The 17625-nt window shown below is 54.3% G+C and overlaps 1 protein-coding gene across 1 annotated transcript; it reads right to left on the bottom strand.

The window, feature by feature from the left end:
• Window positions 1-1638: 1638 nt before the first annotated feature.
• On the bottom strand, window positions 1639-2963 carry FAM163A (family with sequence similarity 163 member A). The gene is made up of 2 exons (XM_041479119.1): window positions 2871-2963; window positions 1639-2043 (listed from the first exon to the last, which is right to left on the bottom strand). The coding sequence occupies exons 1-2, from the start codon at window positions 2961-2963 to the stop codon at window positions 1639-1641; spliced, it is 498 nt and encodes a 165-aa protein (XP_041335053.1).
• Between the last annotated feature and the right edge of the window lie 14662 nt (window positions 2964-17625).

Below are 17625 nucleotides of genomic sequence, written 5' to 3'. Positions count from 1 at the left end.
ATAACATTTGCTCAGAAGTGTGTGTAAAATGCAGGCTGGGACAAGGTGTTTGGTTACAAGGACCATCACCATGTTTTGTGATGTTTTGGCTCCTTTCTTCAGATCAGAAGTGCCAAGGCATGGGCAGGTCCAATGTGTACATCAGCCTTTTGCCTAGTAACGTGGACATTTGAGGCTGGTGCAGTGTGCCTCTGTGCTGAGATCTACTTTTTCTGTGTGTTGAGCGGGGAGGTCAAGTCCAAATCCTTCTGTGAGCAGCGGGATGATTTATAAATCACAAAGGTGAAAATAAAAGCCCACCGCTCACCTTTCTGAGCAGTCCTACCCTGTATTGCAAAGGCATGGCAAGGGTTTCCTGCTGTCGCCTCCAACAGCATCCGCAGGGATCATTGCTGTCCCCATCCTCCTCCCTGCTGTGAATGGGCAGTGCTCAGCAGAGCAGTCCTGCACTGGTTGCTATGGAAGTTCCTGGGAATGATGGAGATGTCCCTTTAGTGATTTTTCACTTAATTTGATTTATGGAGGAAGAAGAAACTTTCCCACATTCATTTTTGCAGAAAGGCAGAGTCACTGGCTGTCACTGCCGGCTGCAGTGCCTGTGAACCCACGTTCACAACATGCTCAAGACACATCTGGGTCTTGCACCCTCTTCTTCCAGAAGCAAAAGCAGGGGTACCCCAACCACCTGAACATCACTCTCCAATGGGAGGGCCCTGCAAAGGAGACGTGAGCCAGTGGGCTCTGCTGTTGCTGTCAAAAGCAAAATCCATCCCAAAGCCAACCTTCCTCTGGCTGTCGGAGCTGTCAGGGTGGGGCTTTGAAAGCTGAAGGTGACCAAAACTGTGGTTATTTAGGAATTCAATTCTTCCCATAAGTAAAATCTTGCCATATTCATGGGTCCAAGTTAAAATTGTTCCTAAGAAAGCTTGTGAAGAGTAGAAGAGGTGGGGGCTTTGGCCACAGAAGGACTGGCCTGTGCCTGTTGGCATGGGTGAGCACTTTTGCGAGGAGCTTTGCCTCCCCCGGCAGTGACCTAAATTCATGTCCTGAACTTCTTCAGCACGTGCAAAGACCGAAGCAGGTGGGAGACGGTGCCCTATCTTACACTTGAACAGAAAAGCTAACTGCTAGTGGCAACTGACGCAGTACGAGGGGAGCAGGATGACCTGGATCTTCCCTTCTTCGCTTCCCCATGGCTGAGGAGCGCTGCCATGCCCTGCTGGGCACTGGGATTCACCGGGAATGGCAGCTGGCCCTGGATGATCAGCCCATTGCTCCGTGTGCCGGAGGCAGCGGGCATCACCTCGGCTGCCTGGCTGGGGACACCGAAGGCCTCACTGGGCTCAGGGAGTAATGAAGTTAGGTTGTACTGTACATAGCCCTCGTTAGACAAGTCCCTTTGGGAGAGAGAGTAGATAATAATGACACTTATGATGGGTTCGGAGGTGGCCGGTTCAGCGTTGCCCTTTGAGGTCTCCCTCGCCTTCTGGCCTGTGAGGCTTGGCCGTGCTGGGCGCCTCAGCAGGACCGCGCTGGCCTCCGGCTGGGCTACGGGCTCCTCTCCTCAAAAACAAGCGAAAAGCCTCTTCCCTGGAGCGGGTGCCAGCTGGGGACACCCTGTGCTAGTGGCAATGGTGACTACACCTCCGTGCTGATGGCCCGCGGGTTCGGGAAGCTGTCGCGGAGGAGGCCGTGGCGGCTCACCGTGTAGCTTTGCAGGGAGGCCATGTTGAAGGGCGGCCCCATCTCCTTGTAGCACGCGGGGGCGTAGGCGACCCTCTCGCCCCCGTTGCGCACCATGTCGGCAGTCCGGATGTAAAAGGGGGAGCCGTACGGGGAGCACGTCGGGCAGTAGGTGTGAGCCCCGTGCTGGTTGAGCTCGCTGGGCGGCGGCGCGGGGCTGCCCTGCCCGTCCACCATGCGGGAGCTGCAGGCGTTGCACATGACGAGGTGCGAGTGTGTGGGCAGGTCGGGCTCTTCCTCCTCCTCCTCCTCTTCCTCCTCCTCTTCCTCATCGGAGTCATTTTTCTTGCAGCAGTAGTACTGCAGGAGAGGGAAGGGGTTGTGTGAGGGGAAGCGGAGCAGCCGGAGGGGCAGCCCTGCCGCATCCCCACTCCCCTCATCCCCCTGCCACAGGAACCCTCCGGGGCCTCTCGCTGATCTGCTCCATCATTCCTGCGTCCTGGCAAGCGGCAGAAGCCAGACAAAACCCGGACCTGAGCGTGCTGCAGGAGGCACCTGCTGGGGAACTCAGCCTCATCCATCCCCTGTGAGGTTTGCAAGGGGAAGGTATTTCATCCTGCCGGCTGAAAACTGCTCCAAGTGAGCGCTGTGCTTTTCATCACACGGGCATTGCTGCATGGCACAGACTTCACATTAACTTTTAAAGAGCAGGAGGTTGTAGCTAGCCGTTGTTGAAAGCCTCCTCGGTTAATTTACAAGGAGAAAAAAAAATTATATAAAATTCTCCATCTGGTATTGCAAACCCAGCCAAGCCTGCACCTCAATTAGTAAGTGCTGCAGAGCCTCAAAAGCCTCAGGGCAGCACCCCCCACACCTAGGGGAGGGAAGGACATAACTGCAGCACCTGGGGGGATAGGAGGTTTCAACTCCCTGCCATCACAGGCAAAAAAACCCCATCCAGACCCTTCCTGCAGCAGCACCTGCAGCAGCACCAGGGAGCACAGAATCCTAAGATATCCCAAGCTGGAAGAATAGAGTCCAACTCCTGGCCCTGCACAGCACAGCCCAAAAATCACACTGTGTGCCTCAGAGCACTTCTTAAGCTCTGGGAGGCTTGGGGCTGTGACCACTGCCCTGGGGAGCCTGTTCCAGTGCAAGGTGGGGGTGACAAGGCAGAGGACACTCACCTGTAGCCTACAGTAGCAGAGCACAGCAATGATGCACAGTAGGATCACCGTCGCTAGGATTCCCCCGGTGATAACAACAGTTCCCGCTGTCATCCGACCGATTCTCCATCAAACTCTGGGAGGCAGGGACACAAAACTCACCTTCCCTGGTTTTGTCATCACATCATGGATGTGATCCCCACAAGCCATCCCAAAATATTGCTTCCTCATTCCCCTCTCCCCAACTGGAAAAGCATGATCCAATATTATCCTCCTCCTCCTCTTAGTGAGAGGACACCTGAGATGCAGCATCACATCCCCTCCCTGTTATTGCTGCTCTGGCTTGGGGTCTTTGTCAAACACCCCACAGCCCACTGACAAAACCTCACCCTCACTGAGCCAAAAGGGATGATTTCCACCCTCCTGGCAGAAAATCCAGTTTCTGCTTCAAAATGCAGGAACAAACCTGCACTTTTCACCAGGCAAAGCCAAAGGGGAGCCTCTGAACTCCACAACAGTCTGAGCCCAAAAATTCCACCCTGGCTGCCTGTCAGGCACTTACAAGGCCAAGCAGCCCCCACCCCCATCCCCATGCCGTGGCACCCAGGGGTACTCACGTTCAGTGACGGAGGCGTTGGACCTGGAAGAAGTGGAGGGAGAGGTTAGACATGGCCTGACAGCAGCCCTTGCAGCTACCTGCTTTTCTCCATTTCCCAAGAATTTTCCTTGATTTGGGAGGTGAGGGAAGCCCTGCTTTACCCCCATGTCATTTTCTTTAATTTGAAGCAGGGAAAGGACGCATTTCCCAAGCTCTACAGGAACAGGGCACAGGCCTGGCTTAGTCAGCACTTGGCCTTTTCCACTTTCAAATTTATTACAAGGAAGGCGGATGCATCATCACACTGATGTTTTAGGTGCCGCTGGGAAACGAAATCTCTCCTCCATCCTCTCCAGGACAGGCAAGCCCCAGCATCCCCCCCACCCCACCAACACTTACCCGGAAAAGGACAGTCAGGATGTCACAGTCACGCTGGCCCCGGGCTGGACTGTGGGGACAGGCAGCACCACATGGCCACAGGGAGACTCAGCAGCCCTGGGAGGGAGAACAAGGAGAAAAACTCCACTGTCAGCTCATCCCCCTTCCCAAAGGGGCGGCCCAGTGTCCCCATTCCCACCAATGCCACCTCTGTCACTGCAGTGGCGCTAAATAAATTTTTTTTTTTTTTTTTTAGGGAGGCTGTCAGGAAAGGTGGGTGCTGCAAAGGTGGATAAAGCAAGCTTCCAGGAAAGGATGATGCCATGCCCCAAATGTGCCATTTCAGCAAACCTGAGGACTTGTAGCAAGAAGTGGGTGCAGCCATCGCCCCGTCACCTCTGGCGATAGCAGTGCAGCCGCATTTCATTATTGGCCCCCGTGTCCCTCTGTGCCTTGTCCAGAGCAGGGATAATTGATAGGGCCCAAGTGCCAGCCCGTTGCAGCTGAGGAGATCTAATTACCCGCTCACCACGCGAACCTAATTGACAGAAAGAGGTGGCAGCTTCCAGGAGAGACCTTTCCAACTCTGCCCTGGCCCGTCTCCGCTGCACGTCCCAGCAGGCACAGTGTGAAACCCTCCTCCCCAAAAATCACCTCACTCTGCTGTGGTGGTCTGCACATCCTGCCTGCCACAAATTGATTTTCAGCTCATGGGAAGTTCCTGTAGGAAGCCAAAAGGCGGGCACGCATTGGATTTCCTCCTTGAGCCGCTCTCACACACGAAACAAAGGAAAAAAAAACCCCAAAGAAATCAATATGTCCATAACCCAGCTAATATTGCCATCCATCAGGAGACCCAGCACAGAGCTAATAATAGAGACCAACACACTCAGCTCCTGCTTCTTATTACCAAACCGTACCCTGAACCACTGCCAGGAGTGTGAGGGGACACACAGGGAGCCATCGGTGCAGTTGTCACCTCCCCAGGTGCCTTCCTTAACAGGAAAAAGGTGACAGTGGGCTGAAAATGGCAAATGGTGACCTTTGATGACCCCAAGACGGACACACTGCAAGCTGGGCGGTGATGGATGATGCAGGCAGCTGTTCACATCCAGAAAACTTCATTTCATGGGAGCTGTGATTTGATTTAGAGAGCAGCATCCAATTAGCCTGAGGATTGGAGTGAGCAGGCAGCCCTGGAGAATGACCCTGGGTAAAGAGGGACTAGCCTTGGGGATCCTTTGGTCACCTCTGAGACCTGGGTGTCTCAGAGGATGGCTGGGCTTCCTCAAGCCCCATCTCTGGTGTTCCCATTTCTGGGAATGCTGGGGTCAGCATTTCACTAGCCCCTCTCAGAAACTGAGCTCTTCCTTATTAACATAGTGAAGGTTAAACAATGGCAAAAATTAAAATGAAGCACAAGAGAAGCACTGCCTTTCCTCTTCTCTTTGGAGGAGGTGTTTTTCAAGAGGAGGAAGTTCCTGCCCTTCTCCCCTTCCCCAAACCCAGCCCACCAGCAACCCAGAAGTTAATTTCCTACCATGTTTGTGACTATAAAATAGCTTTCTCTAGCCCACAGCTCTCTCCTGCATGGATGAAGAAGGGAATGTAACACCTCCCAGGGAAGGAGCAAGAGCCACAGTCTCAGGAGTAAGTGGGGTTTTGGGAATTACAAGTTAAGTATATCCAGAAAGGGGCAGGACAACTACAGCAGCCTTTTCACATCTCTGCCACCAGGAACCAGCCCACACCCTTTTTCCATCCACCCTTCCCAAGCACATCCCAGCCTGCTGGGAAAGGAGCATTTTGGGCTCCACTGGCTAAGCTCCACACAGCCTCACCCCTCCATCCCAACAAAAGGCCATACATTTTATGGATCCTGTAAATCCTAGGCTGCACTGTGAGCTGAGCAGGATAGGACACAGAGGAGCAGGATAGGACAGAGGGGGATGCACAAATCCAATTCCCTGGGGCACAGTCCAATTTCTCCTTCTGGCTTAAAAAGGGAGTCAAGAGTTTAAACACTTAACTATCCCAGGTCGAGCAGATGCCTTGGCACTCGCTGCTCAACCGCTCCCGGGTGCCTCGGGACAGGCACAGGGACCCTGTGGCACACCAATCATCTGAATAAAACCAGGATTTATACGAGCAGGGCTGCATTGCCGTACTCCCTGCCTTTCGGGGAGCAGTGGGAGCGGTGTCACTCTGTCCCTGGTGCTTGGGGCTGGGTGGAGGGTGGCTCCGTGGCTCTACCCAACTCCTCCGGGCAGGCGGGCAGAGCCGCTGGCTGCAGAGATACATTTTCTTTAATTGATGTTGCCTCACGGCTCAAAGTTAGGGCCTGAAAAGTGATTCTGGGAATGAGTGGCATCTCAGGCTTCTATATTTATTCTCCTTCAATAACGTCCATTGCAGATTTGCACGGTTTGCAAGTCCATGGTGAGGTTTTTGCCAGCCAGCAGCACTCCCAGCCCAACCATCCTTACTCACCCTGGATGTCCCTGCAGCCTCTACTTATCCCTGGTGGGAGTCAAGCACTCCCACCAGAGATCAGCAGCAGGTTCATACTGGGGCAGGGCACGGTTCTACACCAAGAGCATCATGCCAAACCTTGCCACAAGTCCTGCCCCAACCCAAGCTCTGTTCTCCTGGTTTTGCTCTGCAGCTCACGGGATAATTCAATGAAATGTCTGCCTGGTAAATTAGCCCGGCCGCTGCCTCACCAGAGTCATCTCCCAGGGCCTAATTGGAAAAAACCAGCATCAGGGGCTGCCTTTTCAAAACAGATTATGGCAGCAGGCAACAGGGCAGCTCCCAGGCAGCTGCGACCTGCCCCGCACGGACCCAGCCCAGCAAGATTCAGGGGGATCAACCCCCTGCTGCAAACCCCCAGCCATGGGGCAGGATGGGTGCTCAGGCAAGGCTGGGGTCCCCCAAACTCCCTGCTTCTCAGGTGTTCTGTACTGCAAAGCATGAGGAGACAAGCCAAGCCATGGGGGAGCAGAGCCAAGGAGACCCCACCACACAAACGAGCTGAGCCAAAGGAAATTTTACCCAGAGCAATGGCAATGTGGTGGGATGCAGCTGGCAGCCCCCCAGGAGCCTCCCTCTGGTCCCAGTGCTTGCCCCCAGGCTTCCTGCCCAGCTGGAAAACCCCTGGGTCACTGTGGAGCCCCATCAGCTGAACCTGCTGCTGGTTCTGCTGGAGTTATACTGGAGTCTGGACTGGACCACAGACAGAAATCACAGCAGCAGCTGGGAAAACTTTTATTTCTGCCTGCTGCAGAGAACTCCAAATAAGGTTTTTCCCAGCAGAAAGGGTGTTTTGTGCGACCCATTTCCTGCCCGAGGCTTTTTCCTGCTGTGATGCCTTTGGTGCCTTGAGCCACGTGGGGTTTTCCCAGCAGTTTTCCTGCAGCCAACACCCTGCCCCCGGCTACCACAAGGGCAGCCAGGTTGCAGAGGTGACACTGTCCCCCAGGTGAGGCTCCAGTGACTCACAGTCAGTCATCAAAACCAAAAACTCTATGCCCTGCTGCAAGTCTGCCCTTGCTTTCCCTCCACCACTTGCACCAGCTCCCCAGGGCTCCCCACTGCCTCTTTCCAGCCCAGGGATAGAAAGACAAAATACCAAGGATGTGAAACCAGCTCTTTTCTTGCAAAAGTTTTGTGGAAAAGGCAATATATTAATCTCAATTAAAAAAAAAAAAATCAAACACCTTCAATGGTGGAAGCTGCCAGGCAGACCCCAGCTCCTGGTGGGCATGAAGGGCTGCACTCCTGCTGTAACACTGTGCTCCTGACCCTCTGAGCCCAGGAGATCCCTTCTCCTGGCCATCAAACTCGACCAAAAACCACCTTCTTGCCCACCCGGGTTCACTGCCTCCCACACCACGTCTCATCCTGCCCTGTGGGAGCCCAGGAGAACTTCCCTGCCAACAGCAATTTGTCTTTACAGCCACAAAGGACCAAGCATCCCCCTCCGATGTCTGTCCAGGTGTGTGAAGCCCTGGCACATCCTGGGACCAGCTGCCACATCCGCATTCCTCTCCCTGGGAGACCTCCCAGCACTGCTCAGACTTCGGGAGGAAGGGCAGCTTTGCAGGCTGGGACGTTTCAGGCACGGATTATCCTGGTATCTCGTTACTTGGGCATCTCATCTGCCCTTTATCTCCTTAAGCGAGTATTCAGATCCCATCTCGCTTGCCTGAGTGGATTAGCTGCAGCCGGGACACAGAAGGGACTGTCACCCCACCCTATCCCCAAAAACACACAGACACCAAACCCGTGGGCTCAGCCAGGGCTACACCTGGATCGAGGCAAGTCTCTATATAATTCCAACCCCATTTGCAGCTCCTCCTCGCTGCAGGGCGGTTTAAAACCCAGGGCGGGAGAAAGGCAGCTCCCTCCTCATCCCCCCACACATCTCCTACCCGCTGTGCCTGCTCAGCCCAGCCCGGAGCCAGGCTGGGTGGATGCAGTCCCGGGAAGGGCGGTGAGCAGCCCCGGACACGGGGAAGGTGTCAGACGTGGGCAGCCCAGAGCGGGATGCAGGATGGGAATATCCACACGGCTCATGTCCCACCGCTGTGCCCAGGGCTCCTCCCGGGCCAGGTCCTGCCGAAAGCCCCGTGTGGCCGCGGAGCCGCTCCGCCGTGCTCCCAAAATAACCAGGGACAAAACCGGTGGCATGAAGCCAGGTCACACAGAGAAAGGCTTTTGAGATTATCCTGCACGTCAGATCCCCACGGGCGCTCCGGAGCCAGCCAGCACCTGGCCAGCATCCCTGCTGCAGGCACCGTCCCTCCCAGCAGCCACACGGCCAGCAGTGGAGCGAGCCAGGATGCTGGGTGTGTCCCAGGTGAGACTCACCCTCACCAAAAAGCTGGAGAATTTTCCCACACGTGTGCTAAAGGCTTGGGACCTTGCCTATGGCCACGGCTTGAGGAGAGCCAGAGCCCAGGCTGGATCCTGCTGCATTGTGGATCCCTGGAGGACACAGATCTGGAGAGCAAGGACATGGATCTTACTTGCAACCCACGTTATCCCTGTCACAATGGTGCTTACAACACCCAGCAAAAGACACGGATCCTTGTGAGACTGGAAAGGATCAGGAAAGGTTATTTGCTTCCACCCTGATTCCACCCTTGGTGTTTACACCTTGCACTGCTGTGGGTATCCCATGACTGATTTAACCCTGTGGCAGGGCACCAACACAGCACAGGTATTCCCCAGCATCAACCAGCATTCCCAGCACTCTCCCCAGCAGTGTGATGGTGCCAGCCTCCCACCAAGGATGCTCCACTGTTTATTCCCAACCCTGGGAAGGTCTCTCCAGCACTCTCATTGCTTCAAGATGAAACCTTCAACCTCACACACCAGTGGGCTCTTCCCATCAGGGCAAGGACATGAAGACCTCAGCCAAAGCCCTCCATTCCCTGGGGGCTGCAAACACACTCTGTGGATATATGATCTTCTCCCCGGTTTGTCTTACTCCTCCCCCACAGGAAAGGTGCGTGCTCTGCTCTCCAGCAGGGGTGATTCCACTAAGGGACAACAAATGCATCTTCATCCCAGGCACAGAGTGGAAGAGGAGCATCAATCCTGGAAGCATTGCTCAGAGATACCCCACAGAGCATCCCCAACAAGATCCAGCCAAGCAGAGCAGTGAGTTTCCCTCCAAAGATTCTTTTTCATAAAGCCAGTTTCTCAGCAGCTTTCTGTGAAACAGCCCCCAGGACAACTTCTCCTCCAAAGCACCACTTTCTTGTCACCCTTCTTGCTCTGGACCTCAGTGACATTTCACCTTTCCCACCTCATTTCCACTATTCCCATGAAAACTCTTTCCCCAGTTCCCCAGTTCCCACATGGATCTGTCCTTGCTGCCATATCCCAGTTCCTCCCAGCCTGCCATATGAAACAACTTGTGCAAAACCTTTCCACGTAGCAGCAGCAAGCTCTGCTCCTGAAAGAAAAGCCCAGGGGAAAAGCTCTGGATGAAGCTGGAGCCTCTGTAATCCCATCAGCTCCAGTCCCCCTGGCACGGCACACCGGGGCGGATCCGTTGTGCCGCGGCGTCACCCAATTTACGTGTTTTGCTAAAATAAAACACAAAATAAATTCTCTGTCTCGCCCCCTGGGTTTAACCCGTGCCCTCCCACAGCCTGGGGACTGGTGGCTGAAACAGTGACAGGTGTTTGAAGGGTGCTGCTCCTCAGGGACATGCAGGGGATGTCCCACTGTGTCCTGCCAGCATCTGCCCTCCTGCCTGCAAGTGTGCCAGCTAGACAGCCACTGTGGAGGGATTCAATTAGCATAGACATCATTAGGGGTAATTGCACTGTTTACCAGTTAAGAGGAATGACAGGAGATGAGCCTTGTGTTTGTCCATAAGGTGAGAGGCCACCACCACCCCTCTTGGCTCAGGTCTTTAAATCCCATTTACATTACCGTTAGGAAAACTATATGGATGCCTATTGGTGAATCACTGCACTTTCCCTTTCACATTTTGCTGCTTGCCTCACGATCATCTCCATCCAGCCATGGGGCCAGCTGAGATCTCTCCCAGCTGCCTACCACATCCAGGTAAGGGTTAAACAGGACATGGCCATCAGCATCTCTAACAAACGAGGTACATCTCTGCCCACTTCCAGCTGGCCAGGTGCCCTTTGGCACCAGGGAACAGACAAGCCCCCAGATCACAGCTCCTCCAACAAAGAACCCAACCCTAGGGCTGGTTATAGCCTAATCCTGCTCTCACAGTAGCTGCTAATCTGCATGGTGCTTGGGAAATGTCTTTTTTTCCAAAGGAAAGGGAGATGGAGGGTGCCAGCCCAGGGGAGGAAGGCATGGGGAAGGGCAGCCTCTTCCTCCGCATGATGCAAGACCTGCTGCTCCGACTGTCAGCATCCCCCCGGCATGTTTGCTTGGAGTAGAAACAGAGATTTATTTTAATGACTCATTAAAGCCTAATTGCATTCAGGCAGCAATACAGAGAGAGGAGCCTCCCACGTGCACCAGTACTACAGTCGGGAGGGCTCTCAGAGCCTCCCCGAAAGCACAAGGCAGACAGACTGTCTCTTTTTGGGGCCAGACATCAGGGCCAGCTGCTGGCTCTGGAAGTGAGGCTTTGTGATCAGGGTCCAAAAAACAACCCAGAAAACTCTCTGATCTTCTCTTCATTTGCCTCTCTCTGCCCAATGTGGCAGCTGCTACCAGCTGCTCATCCCTGAGCTCCAGGGAGGAGACGTGACTTGCCCAGAGCTTGGATGCCCATCTCCAGGGCCCCTGGGTGACCATCTTCTAGCTTTGGGAACACAAATGTTTGCAACTTCCCCCTGGGTTTCCAAGGAAGCATAGCAGGAGCAGGGTGGGATTTGCACAGGAGCCACTGCAGGTCACCCTGGCAGAGAGCAGGACATGACGCAGGGCTGAGCTGCTCCTCCCATCCTGAGGGCACCACAAAGTGGCCATGATGAAAACCAGCCAGCCTGGAGGGGAGCCAGCCCAAACCCCACCACTGGCAATCCAGGGAATCTGACACCGCCCACAAGGAGCCCATGTACCTCATCCTTCCAAATGGGACTGCAGACCCAGGGACAGCCACACCACCCATGGGAACAGGAGCTTACAGCCACTCTGACCTCCAGAGATCCCCATCCTCAGGACACGTACTGGGAAGCCCCTCCTGCCCTTCTTACCAGAGTGAATCCACTGATATCAACCTGAGGATCTCTCCTCCTGGAAAGTTGCCCCATGCAGGGGTGGGAAAGCCATAGGTCCCCTTTCCTGCTCTGCAGTTCAGACACCCCAGTACCCACAATGATGCTGACAGTGTGCTGTGGGAGGACAGCCCATCTGGAAACAGACACCCCATGGGATGGACAGGGTCACCCAGCCACAGCTCTGCTTTCCAAGCCACCAGGAATCCATGTCTCAGAGACGGCTCATCCGTCAGGATCCTGGACCACAGCCCCATGGCTGCACAAACCAGGGAAAGCTGGGGCCACAGCTGGCTCTGGGGTCAAACACAGGGCACAGCATCTGACCCAAACCTCACTGTTTGTGGTAAATCCAAGTGGAGTCATTCCAGGATCAGGTCCAGGACTGACTTTTCCATAAAGCTATGGGAAAAGCTCACCTGCAGTTGCTACTCACATTCCTTTCACCACCTACTGCATCCCAGGCAGAGCAAGGAGCCACAATGCAACTAGGCACAGGCAGGCCACCCCTGCAGAGCTAAACTCTTTGCTGGATTTCAGACCTTTTTTTTTTTCCTTGTTGATTTATCACACAGCAGGGCTACAGACTCATCCATCACTCAGGATGCTCCACCTCAGCAGCCCCATCAGGCAGGAGCGGGGCCAGCCGGGGTGGTCGTGCACACGCTGCCACACACACCCAGTGAGGAGGAAAACCCAACCTGAAGTCTCTAAATGTCTCCTGCAAATGAAGTGTGAAACTCATTTTCAAGAAAACAAGGGTAACAGAGCCACAATAAATATTTCATCCTGGCGGGAAAGCAGCAACAGGGAAGGTTAGGAGGGCAGAGATACCAGGAGGGATAGGGGGCAGCAGGGATGGAGGATGGAGGGGGAGAAGTTGGAGGCAGCCAGAGCAGGGAACAAAGGGAACACCACAGCCTGACCTTATTTCTGTTTGCCACTTGCCCTGAGGGCTATCAGATTTGAGGCATGACCACAAAGCAGCTCCCAGAAATAGGAGCATATCTCATGTTCCTGTTTGTGCCCATGGCTAAGCTGGGTGACCCTGCACCAGCTGGGAGCAGCTCAATGCTCCATCCTGACTCTTCCCAGCAGACACACACAGCTGCCAGCTCTCCTGTTGGTCCATGCACCCAAAATGCCCCAAAATGCAAAATGGCTGGAGGATGCTCTGCATTTCTCCAGAGGAGGGTTTGCAAAGTGGAAAATCCTTCACACCTGATTTCCACCCTGCAAAGGGTCTTTTGGGCTGGAAAAGTGCACGGCTGTGCTGTCTCTCCTAAGCAGGTCTGTGGAGCTAGCTGCCCTCAGGCCTGTGGCCAGGCCGAAATCCAGCACTTTGGAAAGAGATGGACGAGGATTTCACATCCCAGCAGAGATGGTGCTGGAATAGGAACTCACTGATATGATGTTCACCATCACATCCAGAATGGCAGCCTACTTATGCTCTACCCTCTTGGATTTTCAACAGGTGAAAAAGTCCTTCCTAGGAAAAGCCTTTTCTCCCAACCCCTGGCTAGAACCCTTTGGATCCTGCAGGAACAAAGCTGAATGCCAGCCAGCAGCCCCAGTACACACAGTATCCCTCCAACAGAATCATAGTGAATTCTGAGGCTTAGGGAAGCAAAAGGGGCAAAGCTGGGGAAGGGGAAAAAAAACAGCCCCAGAAACACAAGTCTCCGTTGGGGTGGAATATTCCACCACCCCTTAGAAAATCTCTCTGCTGGAGAGACAATCAATAGTACACAAATGAAATACAGCTGAAAACACTAAATGTTTCCACATGCCCTTTTGGAGGGAATAAAATCCTCCAGGATAACCTTAAGAGAAAACAAAAGCCAGGCAAATAGCTCAAGCACAGGTCTCCTTTAATTACTGCAGCCCAATGAGAGATAAAACAGAGATCCTTCGGAATAAACAAAGGATTTGATTTCCTCCACTTCAGCAAAGGCAGCCACCATTTCTCTGGAGAGGTTTGGTGGTGAGCTTGGGGATTTGATGGGCTGACATGTCCTTGATGAATGGCAAAGCTTTGGGCCCCAGGAGAGGGAGCAGGAGGCTAAGCCCCTGGCTTGGGACTTCCAAAACTTCAAGTGTTTACAAAGAAGTAGGTTTAGAGACGGGAAAACTCTGTCCTACCCACCCGAGCTGCCATCAGAGTTCACGGGGACTGAACAAACCCAGCACAGCGCTAAGTTGGACAAGATAGCCCGGAGAAAACGAGTCAGGATCTTGTAGGGCACCACAGCACCGGAGCTTTGCCCAGACGAAGCTGTGGCGCAGGGACCCGGAGCAGCCCCGGGATGCAGGCAGCAGGGTGATGCTGGGAGCATCCCACCGAGCATCCCAGCCCGTTCTGCTCGTCGCTCCCCACCACTCGGGCTTCCCCCTTCCCATCGCAGCCCCAATCCCTGGCAGAGCCTTTCCCTGGCCCCGACGCCCCTGGAGAGCCGCGGAGCGGGGATGCCCGAGCCCTACCTGGGCGCCCGGGCCGGGCAGCGGCGGCGGGTCCGGAGCGCGGCGGCGGCGGCTGGGGCGGGGACGGGCCGGGACGGCGGGGGAGGGCCGGAGGAAGAGGAGGAGGGCAAGAGCAATAACAGCGGGAATAATAAATAATAGGAAGAAGAATAATCACCGGAGCGGTGGAGCGGGAGCGCCCAGGCGGGTCCGGCCGCGGGGGAGGAGTTTGTCGGGGCCGGAGCTGCCGCCCCCAGCGCCGCCCCCGGCCCCGGCCCCAGGGCAGGGGAAAGAGGGGGGACACCCACTCAACACACACAAAGCCTAATCCTCTCCCGGGGGAGCACACACTGGCAGCACCCTCGAACTTTTGGTACCTTCAGGCTGCCCCCAAAGCCAAGCCTTGCAGCACCCCAGTCGCTGTCAAACCAGCAACATCCCCACGCCCAGGTCCTGCAGCACCCCAGGCACCCCAAAGCCACTCTTGCAGTCCCCTGAGCACCCCCATCCCTAACGGTGTCTCCTGATGTCACCGCTGCCTCGGCCCCAGGCTGGGTGTCCAGAGGCTCTGTCTTGATCCATTCACCGTGTCCCAGCTACTTGTATTCTGCCTCTGCAAACAGTCAGGAGAAGAACCCATCACACACCACTGCCACAGGGATCAGCCAGGCCCAGGGGTGGGGATGCCAAGCCTGTCCACCATTTTTCAGACAGAACGACCTCCCCTCCCCAAGACTCCCTGTGAAACTCATCTCTCTTAGCAGACACTGGCTCCCCACTGTGAGACCAGAGGCACTGCTGGCTTTGCTGCAAGCTCAGCCCATTGCTGCGTGCCCCAAGCCCATGCTGGCACTGGGAAGCCACACACACATAAACGCTATTGTCCCCAGTAAGGGTTTCCAGCTGCTGGGAAGCTTTGAAGCTCCAAAGCAAGAGTTTAAGCTGGAGAAGGTACAGCTTGCAGTTGGCATTGCCTTTGGAAGCAGAGAGCTGCTCACTGCTGCGAGCTACGATAAAGATAATTGAATCTCATGCCTTGCACCACAAGCTGACCGCTGTGAGTGTGAGGATTGCTGTGCCAGGAGAACATGTGTTTGCCTGTTTCTCTCTGATTTTGGTCTCAACAAGGCACAAAAGCCACGGCAAGGCAGTGCAGCTTGGTGGGATCAATGCAGAACCTCTGCTACAGTGAGGCAGTCAAACTCTCCTGTGCTTCAGTTCCTAAGGACAAGACACCACGGATACTTTTCCTCCCTGCAGAGCAAGCTATAAAGCTGGGCACAAAACACCACTCACCTTCTCCTCCATCACCTTGCCGTCCGTCAGGGCATCCTGCTGGGCATGGATTGCTCTCTCTGCTCTTTCAGCCCAGCCCTTGCAGCTGCTGGTTGTGATGCCAGGAGCCCAAACCGCTGATTCCTGCCTGGGATCCAGCAGCAGAGCTGAGCCGGGAGGAAATGAACGCTCGTTTGGATGCAGAGGGCTCTGCGCCTTCAGCAAAAGGGCAGGATGAATTATGAAATGCAAAGGCCAGATAAGTGGATCTTGCCACAGCACTTACCCTCTGTGCTGCAGGGCCCAAGCACCTGCTGGCTGTGGGATGCAGGGCTGCTGTGGGATGCAGGGCTGCTGTGGGATGCAGGGCTGCGTGGCACACACAAACACCTGCACTCAGCCTGGCCAGGGACAGCCTCCCTACTCCCCTGCCGGTAGGGGAATCCACATCATCCACTCCAGCACATCAGAGGGCTGGCAAACACAGAGGAGCACTGAGCACGCCGAGTATTTCTGCGCAGGGTAGGAGAGATGCATTTTCCCGTTAGCTGGGCTTCAGAGCTGCTGGAGGGATGGGAATTAGAGACATCCAGGCGAGCACGGAGGAGGAGGAGTAGGCTAGGAAAAGTGACAAAGTCATTTCCTGGGCTGTTCTGGGCAGGATGCAAGGAGGTGATGACAGCCCAGGATGCAGGGAGAGCCACTTCTCCCCTCAGCAAGCACTGCCAGGGCCATGGGAGGCATTATTACAGCTAATTCAGGAACTGACATTTCACCATTTCCATGGCTGGACATGCAAAAGAGTTTCTTTGGGTTTAAGGAGTCACTTGGCTTACACACAGCTGAGATTGCCCAGATCCAGATGATGCTCCTCCATCACCCCCCGTGGCTCTGGCCCAAAGCAGGCAGGCACTGCAGGAGCTCACAGCAAAGCCAGTGTGAAGCAGCATCGCTCCAGCGAGCAGGTTATCAGCTCGCCTGATTCCTCTGCTGGTCTCATTTTTTTCCCCCTCAAGCTGTCTTTCCTATTGTTGTTACATTATTTTTTAAAGCAATGCATGGGTGACCAAACAGAACAGAGAAGGTGGGATTCCCACTTTGTGGTGGCTGGGAAAGGCTCAGACACAGGAGCGCCAGATGCTCCACAACGGGGAAGAAAATTAAAGCTGAAGTTTTTGTTTTCAGTCGATGTGGTTTTAAATAAAACACATGGTTTGGGAGGCTCAGCTGGTGTGTTCAGAGTGTTTGAGGTTAGCACTACAGGCAAATCAAGCAGCAGTTTGATACAAAACACTTGTCAAGTTCTTATTTCAGTTTGTTTTGGGGCAAGAGCAAAACAAAGCACCTGCAGAGCATCCTGCCTTGTTGGCATCTCGGGATCAGCTGCTGCCAGAGCACCACAAACAGCTCAGCATGCCCAGGCCTCAGGTACACAGGTACCCTGGCAATAGAGGGTCATGAGCCTGCCAGACTCTCACCCTCTGCTACCCTCAGATGTTGCAGTATCCACAAGCACAATTGACTTTAAACCTTGTAAGTATTGCAGCTAATCCTGATTCAACACAGGGAGTTCTTGTGGGTTTTATAAAATTCCATCTTTCCTGTGCTGGAAAAGATTTCACGGACTAGTTTTAAAACAAAACCATAAAATACTTTTGGTTCCTTCTGGGTTTTTCTCTGTTGTAAAAAATCTAATCTGCCAGACTTCTCTTTCCACACCCTTACCCATAAGGATGAACATTCAGGTAAAGAACTCAGTGAATCCTTAATTTAGGTGCTTCTTCCATAATACCTACACATGCAAACCCCATGAGATGCCCAGGTGTGTGCACAGAGCCCCAGCCCTGCTGCAGAGCCCTGCTCCTGGGTGCCCTTGCCTCGGTACACCTCACCCCCCTGCACTCCAGCACATCAATCATTTCCTTCCTGTTCAGGCCAGCATTTCCACCAGCCCAAAATGCTGATGCTGGAGGATGCTCAGGAGCTGAACCCGCAGCTGCTGGCAGGAGAATTTATTTCATTCTGTGCTAGATCTTGCTTTTATTTTCATTTTAGCAGAACCCAAGGCTGCTGTATCAATCAGAAAAAGCCTGACAGTGCCAAATTCTGTCCTCACCTGCATCTAGCCTGCTCCTCACAGGTTTCAAGCTCTCTAGTTGCCTTGTGCACGCAATATCAGGGCTTCTGGGCTGAAAATGGGGGATTAACACATGCAAAGGTCTTCAGGAGTCAGCCAGAGCACGTTTCTGCATCTCTGGCTGGGGGGTGAGTGTATGCATAGGTTACAGTGTCTCAGCACCATCCTGTGATACTCTCACCCCTCACTGGACCTTCATCCCTCTCC

This window comes from Pyrgilauda ruficollis, unplaced genomic scaffold (assembly GCF_017590135.1).
Source record: "Pyrgilauda ruficollis isolate IOZ18807 unplaced genomic scaffold, ASM1759013v1 scaffold47, whole genome shotgun sequence".
NCBI lineage: Eukaryota > Metazoa > Chordata > Aves > Passeriformes > Passeridae > Pyrgilauda > Pyrgilauda ruficollis.
This window is presented reverse-complemented; position numbering and strand designations above follow the sequence as displayed.